Genomic DNA, 11,687 nt, shown 5'->3' with positions numbered 1-11,687 from the left:
TAGCCCATGGTTTATAGTAGTGATATTTTTCTTCGCTGCTGTTTGGCGTTCGGCCTTTGTATTTCGATTTGCTTTCTTCTTAAAATAACTGATATCTCATTAAAAAAACACTGCTTTTTTTATGAACTTAATTCTCTTGAAGAATTTGATCTGATTAGGTTATATTTCATTCCTTTGTTGTGTGAACTAGTATTAATATGTAAAACAATATTCTTGCTGTTTAGGTACTTTACCTTTTTTTGAGTTATTCCCACCTAGTTTTCATTCTATGAATGTCTTCTGGAAAATGAAAAGAAAAAGGGTACAAGATAACATTTTTTTGCCCCTTTCAATCTGTATACACGTCTATGAGATTCCCCCGAAGTTTTTGTTACTTGATGCCAAGTTAGATCTTCATATGCCATCACATAATGCCACTGGGAATGAGATACTAGTCTTTGGCTCCTTTTGGGAGCGAAATTAGTCTGCTGCTACATGGTTTAGAACGCAAGGTTATTTACTGCTACTTCATCTGAAACAATTTCTGCAAGATCTTGAGCTGTGCACACAGCAACAAGATTTTTGCAGGGGACAATTTATTTCAGAATCTTCGTAATTGTGATTGAAAACAATACTGAGGTCAGATTACAATCTTGATTTTCCAGAATTAAAGAATGTTTTGAAGTATTTGCTATGGTTTGTGAAACACGTGAAAGCATTAGTTGGAATTAGGGAAAAAAAGGAAGAGTTTTATAAGGGAGCGAAAGTTTTGATTTTTCTGTAATTAAAGAATGTTTTGAAGTATTTCCTATGGTCAGATTACAATCATGGATGGTTGGCTTTAATCACATTAGCTCAATCAACTAGAATCCTTGCCTTAAAAAATGGTTAATTAGAAAGAAAGGGTGAAGGTTTTATAACGGAGAGATGGTACCATAAATCTGATATTTAGTTTTCTGTCTTATGGTATTTTGCCTAATAAATCGGTGACAGCAGAGTTTTCTGTCCTATGGTGTGTTGCCTCGTAAATCAGTGACGGCACTTACCAACATAGGATATGTTCCCTCCGGTCTGTTACCTGCTCTAAGTTTCAATTCTGTCTGAATTGGTTGGTCTTAACAATTTATTACTTCTGAATGATTGCACTCCATTAGTGATAATCCTTGTTTGATTGACATCAGTGCTAGACAAGCATTGTTGTGCAGTTGTGCTGTTGTGCAGAATCAAAGGTCTTTAAACTGAGATTTGAATTTGATTTTGATTGGCAGAAAAATGAGAAGCAGGACTCCAATGAGCAATCCACTTGATATAAGCTTCCTTGCTACTGGGAAACCCCAGTCTTATATTTTCCGGAATTTGTGCTGTTGTTGCCTTGTAGGGATCTCAGAACAAAAACTTATTTTTTAAAGCTTTACCAGAAGGTTTATTCATATTCCGGTATGTGAGGCCTGTTATTGCTTGTTTCTAGTTCTTGTTTTTCTTGCATCAAGTTTGGAATACTTTTTGGTTTGGATTTTGGAATATATGGATAATTGTTTAGTATGCTTATGGTGGCGTTTTTTGAATTTCACAAGCAAAGTTTAGAAATCATACGCTTTAAATTTCTGGAAATATAGGTGTGTGCATGCATGCATATGTATGTATATATATATGGGTAGAGATCTTATACAAGAACTAAAGTAGTTTCAGTTTTACACTTTCATTACTTTATTCGTATGTTTAATATTAACAATTCGATTGTAAAAAAATCATGTTTGATTTGTGTAATTCGATGACTCTGCATTGCAATATTAAACATATAATTTTATCTTGTCATACTTTGATATGCTATGGTCAGTCTTATATACTCTATGCAACTCTGATATATGACGGTGACATTGCTTAGTTCAGTTCTTTTATATTTCGGTCAGCTCTGTTACATTTTGCTTAGCTCTCTTCTAATATGTTTAACTCTGTTTAAAATGTAGGTTACACTCTGAAGTTAATAGTAAACTGTCTCGGTAAACTAGTGAGACCTATTAGGTATAATTGACATGTCATAGAATCTTAGCACATCTCTTTCGATGCCTCGTGCATGTGCTGGCATTTACGTACTCTCTGTTATTTACCGGAGCTCTACGTGTCTCTGTTTATTATGTACCCGTTGACTACTGTATCCAACCTTAATGTCATTTTACATCTCGAAAAATTTGAAATTATTTATTTATTTTTACTAATGCAAGGAATAAATTGATCCACCTAAAAGTAGGGGATTAATTCGAACCATTCTTTACAAAAGAAAGAAAAATTGATTCACTTAATGATAGAGACTAAATTGATACAAACTCTATTATAAAGGGACTTGAATGATATATATATATGTGTGTGTGTGTGCGTATGTATAAAGTACATAAGATAAAAGTACACAAATTGACAAATCTAAAACCAATACAATATATAGATGTCAGAATTTAGGATCCATGAACGTCAACGACGTTTGAATATGCAAGGCTTCGGCTCTGGCCATTCAATTTCTCTACCTTTGGAGCTTGTCTTCTACAAAAGAAAACATAAATAAATATTAACAATGAACCATGAAATTATATATTTCTTGTGATTAATCACAGTTATGTCTAGGTTTAACCTATTGACTGATTAATCCAGATCAAATTTTATCGACTATTGACTGACTAATCCAGATAAGATCTTGTAAATGCACATCATAAGAACAAGCCTTCCAACCAAGTTTTCTCTGTTCACAAAACCACAAACCTCTGACCTTTGCTTGAGGGACTTGACGTTTCAATCCACTAGACCAATTGATGTATAAATATGTCTCGAGCATATATATCAAATACAAATATTTTAGAAAAAAAATAAAAATAAAGAGTTCAAGTAACGCCGATGAATAACATGGAAACGGACCTTTTTCTTTAAGTATAATAAAACGAACATCTTATTTGCGAAGTCCTATACATATCAATAATGAGTTAGTGAAGAACAACGGGTTTGCATTGAAGTAAATAAAAGAACATTAATAACCTTCAATTCTGAGGTAAATCCCATCTCACAGACAGCTCTCGTAAACTGGTCCAGATCCGCTCCGCATTATTCGGGTCGAATCTGCTATTTACCTCGGCAATAAAAAACCAACCACTAAAAAAGAACTGAAATAAGTTGGATTATCAACCAAAAACTCACTGGAAAGGGCAAGCATTAAACAGCATTTAAACACAATAACCTTGGCTTGAGAACTCTATATGCTTCCTGAAGATAAATGGCATAATTAGTCCCCATCAGTGAAAGGCAAAAAACAGCAACATCGACCGAGGAAGAATCCAGCGGTACCTGCCATTAAAACTCAAAAATGAATCTGTTGCTATTTTGAAAGCATTTGAAGACTTGTGTAAGCTCGTACTTTCAAGCACAGCAGCACATGTAGGGAGGCAGAAGCTTTGTAATCGATAATAGCAATGCAGTATATGCAAGGTTATGGTTAGGGCTGAGCAACGAAATCGAGAAAACCGACACGAACCGAGTAAAACGGTTCGGTTCAGATTGACCTTATACGGTTCGGTTTCGGGTTGATTTAAACATTCAAATTTTTTAATTCGGTTCGGTTTTCCTTATGGAACCCATTTGTTCCGTATTGAACCGAACAAAACAATTTGGGCCCGTCCAGCCGGTTACCCACTTACCCTTACGGTAAGCCCAAATGGCCAATTAAAGTAAATACAAAAAAAACCCTAAATCTAATAATATTTTCGGTTTATGAAAAACCGCATTACCGAACCGAACCGAAAAAATCGGTTTCACATATTTCGGTTTTTTAACCATTCGGTTTCGGTTTAAATTTTAAAAAAACCGTTTATTACGGTTCGGTTCAATTTTTAGTAAAAAACCAAACCGAACCGAATACACCCCTAGTTATGGTTTACGGGATTTGGTCAACGACAGTCATATAACAAGCTCATAAAAGAAATAAAGGGACTTCCATTTGACATATCACAAGCAATTACCGAAGGATTATTCGAGACGAGATCAAATGAGAAAACTTTATTCTTCACGATTTTTGCAAGGCGTGCATCACCTGAAACACAATTGAGCACGAATACATGAACAAACTGTCGAACACAAGGTAATAACAGATCATGTTAAACATTTATAACAAATATGAGTTCAAAGAATTATCCTCACGAATACAAAGTGGAAAATCCAATTAAGAGGGTTCTCACCACAACCGAAATCAGCTACAATTAAAGAAGAACGACGACCCTTCAGCCATTTTATGATCCTATTTACAGGCTGCTCAGGCCAATGTGACATTTGCTCCTGATATCCAGTATGGTACTGGCCAAAGGAGTGAAATGGACAAGTCAAAATGCAGCTTCAATTTTATACAATTCAGCATCAACTAGTACATGTACAAACATAACAACAAATTTTATGAAACATCTATGCTTGCTCTGTGACTCATCAATTTTTCCTCGAACTACCTGTGTCAGAGTTACATGGACATGTATGGGGACATGACACATGGAAAGCTTAGAAGAAGCTGAACATACCCATTTGGACATGCATCTTTATCCAACACGCACACATGTAAGTACATCTACATGTAGCTTACCATATTAAACAATTCTGCGTCTTCTTTGAAATAGTCCAGTGCTTCTTTGCCTCTAAGATAACACGAAAAAGGAAACAGACTTCGAATTATCAAGCAATAAGTTATAATTTCAACTATACTATGAAAGGAAAAAAAAACAAGATAAATCAGAAGCTTATCCATAAGATTAAAATCAAGAAGTGGAACTTCTCACATTAATAAACAAAAAAAATTAAAAAGGAAAGATAAATAAAGAAAGAAAAATACGTGCAAGTGTAAAGCTTTTCGTTGATCATCCTAAAATGGCCACCAGCCAACCTTGCTCTCACCTGCAAATTCAGATTAATCCAATAAAAAATCCAATTTCACATTCATTTTATAAAACATACAACAGTACACATAAAAAGTAACCTTGTCAAGGAAACTGGAAGAAGAAGAAGAAGAAGAAGAAGAAGAAGAAGAAGACTCGGGTGGATTTGAAGAGTGATTGACATGGTTTTGATGGGTTTTCTTCTTATGTTTGATTGAGTGTTTTGGTTGCAAAGATTCTTCGATTCTTTGAGGTTTGTTGTGTTTTGTCCTTCCCTTCTTCCTGCTTTGTCCTTTCATGGTGTCTGCTCTGGTTTCATCCACCGGCTTCGACAGCCTCCAAAACCCTTTCTCTGTTTTCAGTTATAAATTTGCAGAAACAATTGGGCTGTTTAACATTGTCGTTGGACGCTTTATCAGTTGCTGATGCCAGAATTTTCACTGTTAAAAGGCCCATCAGAGATGATCCAAAAGAAGATAAATAAGAGGGTTAGGGAATATCGTATATTTATATATCATATTTTTGTTTAATAAATTAATAGGGTAAAGTATAAAATGTTTTATTAAGCTTATCAACTATTAAAAGTTATAAAATAATCTTTAATTGTAAAACATTGTTTCGTTGAGTCTTGTGACTTTTGAAAGTTATAAAATGATCATCTGATTACTCATATATTTCAAACTCATTTTTTTTTTCGTTAAAAAATTAGGGTCATTTGAGTTATACGTTAACTTACTAATTATGATATGATAAAATTTGATCTTACAATCGTTGGAGATGTATTTTTGGATCGAGTTTTTATTTACATTATGTCATTGAGTTAGTGTTTGAAACATTATGTCGTCGAGTCAGTGTTTGAAAGCAACGACAATACAAATAGACATCGTTAAAATATAATTTTATCACATCATAATTAACAAGTTAATGTCTAGTTTAGATGACCGTCATCTTTTGATAGAAAAAGACAGTTTGAAACATATAAACAATCATATAAACATTTTATAACTTTTAATATTCACTTTTATAACTTGGGTTAGCAAAATCGATGAGGAAAATGCGAGATTGTGACGATGATTACAGAATGATGCCACGGTAGCTTCCTCTGCTCGTTCAATTCTTTTGTTATGTAATAATAACTTTGTTTACATGGTTTAGTCTACCTGGTTGAGGATAAAACATAAAAAAAAAATTAGCCGTGTTATATTGTTAGAATACAGAAAAATGGAAACCGACTTTATGCATACTGTAGTTATCAAAATATGAAAGAAAATACCGTAGTGCTTTGAATTTCTCGTTTAAGATGTTAGCAGGCTGCTTGATCATATGTTGCTGGTGAAGAAAATTTTAACTTGTTCAATGAAGAAGATTCCTTCAAATTATATATATTTTACATCTAAACATTATCGAACTCGTAATTTCCCATTCACTGTTATCCTGTGTTTGTTTTCCTTCAGACCAATCGAACCCTCCAAAAAAAATGAAAATCATAAAAATCACCTATAGACGGATAAAACTAGATTTTTTTTTATAATAATTTTGGAATTTTATTCATAGCATCTTTGGTTTTAGAAATCACTTTGCTTAGTTCTCGTCTACTGTTATCCTCTATTGTTTTCTTTCAGACCTTTCCAGCTGATTTCTGATTCAAAAATAGCCGAAGCTGTCATCAGTGCAGCCGTGGAAGTGGCTCTGTCCAAGTTTATTTCCATCCTTGAAGAACCAATCAACCTTGCATGGGATTTCAAGGAGCAGCTGAACAAGCTTCGTTCCTCCCTGTTAGATGAAGCAAGTAGTTATTAGATTGTTAAGAATTTGTTAATGACGGCTAGCTGAGTAGTTAGAATATTGTTAAATATTACTGTATAAGCCTTACACTTGTAAAGAGTAAATCACCTTTTGATTCATTCTTGATTAGTAAAAATCAGTTTCTATTATTTTATCTTCTTGCATTTTAATCCCGTGTTCATTAAAACTAGTCGCTGCTCCTCATCTCCATCTTACGTCGGCCACCGGACGTTCATCCCTCGGCACCATGCCACCTTCTTCACACTCACTTTCTCTCACTCGAGCTTTCTTGCAAGATGCAGAGAGGAGGCAACTTGATGAGCCAGTCAAAGTCTGGTTGAAAGCAGCTGAGCGATGTTGCCAGATTCGATTGGCAAGCTAAAGCATTTGAGATACTTTGATATCTCGAGAATCGACATAGAGGGGAAGTCCATTGCTCAGCTCCACCTTTTGGAGACAATAAGATTGTTGAAGTGTTTCCGGCTCGAAGAACTCTCAGGAGGAATGAAAAGTTTAGTCAACCCGAGGCATTTATACATCAGTGTTGGACATCATGTTCCTGTTGAGATAGGATGCTTAACTAGTCTTCAGACTTTGCCATTATTTAAAGTGGCTAGAGAAAGGGGAAGAGGGACTGGGGAATTGGGATTTTTAGTTGAACTTGGAGGAGAGTTGGTCTTCGATGATCTTCGGAATGTTAGAGACAAAGAAGAAGCTAGGGGAGCAAGATTATGGGAGAAGAAGAAATTACACAAACTGGATACCATTGGGTGTTGGAATTCTTAAAACAGGGATACAATAGAGATGAGAAAGAGCTGGAAGGGTTGGAGCCTCACTCAAATATGAAAAGCTTAACTATTCGGTATTATATGGGTAAGTATTTTCCATCATGGTTGCTAGGGAAGACTAGTGGTGCCCCAAGTGCTTCTTTTCAACTCATGAATTTGGTAGAATTGAAACTATTAGGATGTATGAATGTGAAGAATCTACCACCACTTGGGCAATATCCTAATCTCAAGTTGCTTGAAATGAAAGGCTTACACAGTGTGAGGAGCATAGGAAATGAATTCTATATGGATGGTTGTGATGAGAATATGCCACTCATCTTATTTCCAGCATTGGAATTTTTCACTCTAGAGAATATGCCAGAGGTAAAAGAATAGTTAGAAGTGGAGCCGACAATTCCTGCATTTCCATCACTAAAAGTGTTGAATATTATAGTGTGTCACAATCTAAACAGTGTTCCAAGAATGAGCAGATTTTCTTCTCCCCAGAACCTCGAACCTCGAGGTACCCAGGTGTTCTCAGTTAGGTTGGTTAGGTGATGAATGCAAAGGATTAACAAGTGCTTGTTTTCAACCCATGAATCTGATGGAGTTGAAGCTATTACAATGTTGGGATGTAAAGAATCTTCCAACTCTTGGGCAATATCCCAACCTGAAATTTCTTGAAGTGGCAGGTTTAAAGAGTGTAAGGCATAGGAAAGGAATTTTATATGAATAGTTGTGATAAAAGTAAGCCAATCATCTTATTTCCAGCACTGGAAAATTTCACTCTAAAGAATATGCCAGAGAATAAAGAATGGTTAGAAGTGGAGCCGATAATCCCTGCATTTCCATCACTAAAAGTGTTGAATATTATAGTGTGTCACAATCTAAACAGTGTTCCAATAATGAGTAGATTTTCTTCTCTTGAGGAACTCACTATTGACTGGTGTTCTGAGTTAGGTTGGATGGGTGATGAATCATTTTCCCCTCGTCTCAAAAGTTTAACAATAAGGGATTACAAGAACTTAAGGTCCATTCTCAGTTTAAATGGTTTGTCCTCTCTTTTAGAATTAAAGCTGAAAGCATGCAGAGGATTAACAAGTCTACCATCTGGTTTGTCAACTTGTACTCTTCTTAACTTATTCATAGACGATTGCGATAATCTGGGGTCAATTCCTAAAGATATAGTGCAACTGCATTCTCTTGAAGAATTATGCATTGGTAGTTGTGGAAATTTAAAAAAGGCTCCCAGAAGAGAGCCTTGGGTGCCTCACACTTTTGAAAACATTGCGAATGTGCTCCTTCTCACAAGAGTTGGAGGAATTCCCAGGTCTTGGTTCCATCCACCACCTCCATTCTTCCCTTAAAAAATTGAGTTTGAAGGGATGGGATAACACATCACTATGCTCTTTGCCACATCAAATTCAACACCTCACTGAACCTGAGAAGTTAGAAATTCGGGACTTCGATGGACTGAAAGCTTTGCCAGAGTGGTTGGGAAACCTCTCCTCTCCTCGGATTCTAAAGCTTCAGCATTGTAAATATCTGGTGCATCTGCCCTCCAAGGAAGCTTTGCAATGCCTCTCCAATTTGCATTCGTTCGATATATCCTTTACTATGATATTAGTAGAAAACAAAGCCGAGCTGTCCAAGCTCCCCCCACACTGCAGAGTTCTCTTAAGAGTCTTGGATTTCTGAAGGGCAAGCTTTACATCTTTTAACCTTGAAAGGATCCAACATTTCTACTTCACACTGTGATTGAGGAGAGTTAGATTGTAGGTACAATATATTTTCATTTTACAACAAGAAAGTCCACCCCAAATGGAAAACCATGGAGGGAACAAGGACTAAAGCTTGTGAACATGAAAATCTTTAGAATCAATAAATTGAGATATACTCTTTTCCTCCTGCTAGGTATCCCCTCTCCTCTTGGAAAGTGATAAATATGAAGGGGTTTTTTAATGAGACCTCCTACTTCTATAAAAAAAAAATCACTTGTCTATCATTCAAAACATGATAGTTGTTTAGTTGGCTAAACTAATCTGTTGTTAGACAAAACATGGTTCCTGTCTGGTTTGTTAAACTTTTAACTGAAGAATAAGTGTTCAATCTATATTCCTTTTCGTTTTAGCGTCTAATTTTCTTTCTTTTTTATCGTCTAATTTTCTTTCTTTTTTATCGGATAGATGTTTAACATTTTATTCCATTACCATTTTAAGATTGAACCTTCAACGTCCTTAAACAACAGTTTGTCTTTGAATATCACTTTTCACATTTTTACATATATAACAGTGCAAATAAATGTAATGGATGCAAAAGCAAAGCTAAAACAAAACAGGATGAACAACAATCAGATATATAGGATTAGGGTTGGGAGGATCTTCATTTCAATACAGATATAAGACTCTACCCAATCGGAATGACAATGCTCCGAATATAAACAAATATAAAAGTACCCAATTCTGGATGTAAATTGCCAATAGAATACAGCTCAGAGAATCCAGCAATATCTATAAAGCAAAGATCATCTTAGTTTCTTGCTTGCAATTGCCACCGGAACCAAACTCCATATATTCAAAGTTGAAACTCCGGGTACAAAGTTGCTATATGTTAGTTGGCTAAGCTCAACGCATCGCATTAATGGAAGCCATTGTCGCAAAACAAAGACTGAAATTGAACCATAATTCACTATAAAAGACCAACCTTTTCAATTTTCAAGTTGCAATTGATTGCAGAACAAGAATCATCACACCATTTTCAATCAGTCAGAAATAAAATTAAATGAAAATAAATGGGGATTTAACCATGAAAGTTGACTAAAAATTACCCATTTCAAATACCTTCATAAACAAGTTCACATAAATCGTACCAAGTTTCAGTAGCAATTAAGATCGAAAGAACCATAATGGTTCAAAAAAGAACCATAGAATTATATTAAAAGAACTACAAAAAATAATCATAACAAACTTAAGATTTATCATTTAAGAACCCATCAATTCCATGGATACCCACCATTTAAAACCTCCTTCCGGGTCCACCACCGCGACCGAATCCGATTTGAGGAACCGCAACAGAAACCGGGTCGACTTTAACAAGCCCAGGGATATCACCCATCCCAAGAACCGAAAGCATGTCGAGTGTCTCCTTATCAACTTCGATTTGATCAACCTTGATGGCCGATTCATCGGGGACAAAATCCATGCGACGCTCGCGCTCTTCTTCCTGAAGCTTCAAAGAGATCCCGCGAACCGGACCCTTCTGGATACGCTTCATCAGGTGGGTCGAGAACCCGGCAATCTTGTTGCGGAGCCGCTTCGATGGGATGATGGCAACTTCTTCGATGATCTTCTTGTTGGTGTGGAAATCGAGGGTCATGCGAGAGTAATACCTCTCGATCACTTGGCGAGACGATTTCTTTACCGTCTTGGTGCGGACGCGGCCCATGGTTTGGAGCGGCGGGTGATGACTGTCTGGCTAGGGTTTTGCTGAGTTGAAAACGAGAAGTTAAAGGGCTATGGTTCTTGAATGAGGACCATGAATTACGCTTTTATATGTTGTGTTTATAGGTTGCTTAGCTTTTTTGGGTTGGATATGATGTAAATGGTCCAGTTTTCCTGTTAGGTTTTTTGGTCGGCCCAATTACCAAATTCTTGGTGGATCATAATTTAAAATATTAGGTATATTTATGGGTCGGGTTGAATTGTTGTTCAAATTACTATTGTCGTAACCGGTTTTCGTCCGGGCACGAAATATTTATTTGGCGGGAAAAGTGATGTGAATAAATGGTTTTGAAAATAATTTGGGAGTCGCCATCGGCCTTTTGGGTTAGGTAGGTCGAATACCTAAAAAAAATCTTTTAAAAGAATTTTTAAGAAAACATCAATTAAAAGATAAACTGATCTGCGTTTTAACCAAAAATTCATTCTTTTTTAATAATAAAAAAGGATTCGTGGTCGGTTACGTTTAGGGAAGGATTAGCACCCCTACAACGCCCAAAATTAGTACTTTTTAATTATAAATTGTCTTTATTATTAAAAATTCAAAATATATTTAATTTATAATCCTATTATTTCAAAATTATAATTATGAGAAAAAAATAATAATTTATATAAACTATTTATTTAGTTAGAAATATCAGAAAAGGACTTCTAGGTGCCTTAAGACAGCTCTTTTCTTCGATATTAATAAATATTAATATAATAATTTAAATAAAATTAAATTATAATTTTTTATAATATTTAATTTTAAAATACCAGAATAG

At 35.4% G+C, this 11,687-nt stretch overlaps 1 protein-coding gene and 1 pseudogene across 1 annotated transcript; both read right to left on the bottom strand.

Moving 5' to 3' along the window:
• Positions 1 to 2,325: 2,325 nt before the first annotated feature.
• Positions 2,326 to 5,278, bottom strand: LOC120185530 (annotated as a pseudogene).
• A 4,946-nt stretch (positions 5,279 to 10,224) lies between these two features.
• LOC120185866 (40S ribosomal protein S17-like) lies at positions 10,225 to 10,968 on the bottom strand. The gene is made up of 2 exons (XM_039189969.1): positions 10,414 to 10,968; positions 10,225 to 10,337 (listed from the first exon to the last, which is right to left on the bottom strand). The coding sequence occupies exon 1, from the start codon at positions 10,868 to 10,870 to the stop codon at positions 10,442 to 10,444; it is 429 nt and encodes a 142-aa protein (XP_039045900.1). The 5' UTR covers positions 10,871 to 10,968; the 3' UTR covers positions 10,225 to 10,337; positions 10,414 to 10,441.
• Positions 10,969 to 11,687: the final 719 nt, after the last annotated feature.

The sequence above is a fragment of the Hibiscus syriacus genome, unplaced genomic scaffold (assembly GCF_006381635.1).
Source record: "Hibiscus syriacus cultivar Baekdansim isolate YM2019G1 unplaced genomic scaffold, ASM638163v2 tig00113124_pilon, whole genome shotgun sequence".
NCBI lineage: Eukaryota > Viridiplantae > Streptophyta > Magnoliopsida > Malvales > Malvaceae > Hibiscus > Hibiscus syriacus.
This window is presented reverse-complemented; position numbering and strand designations above follow the sequence as displayed.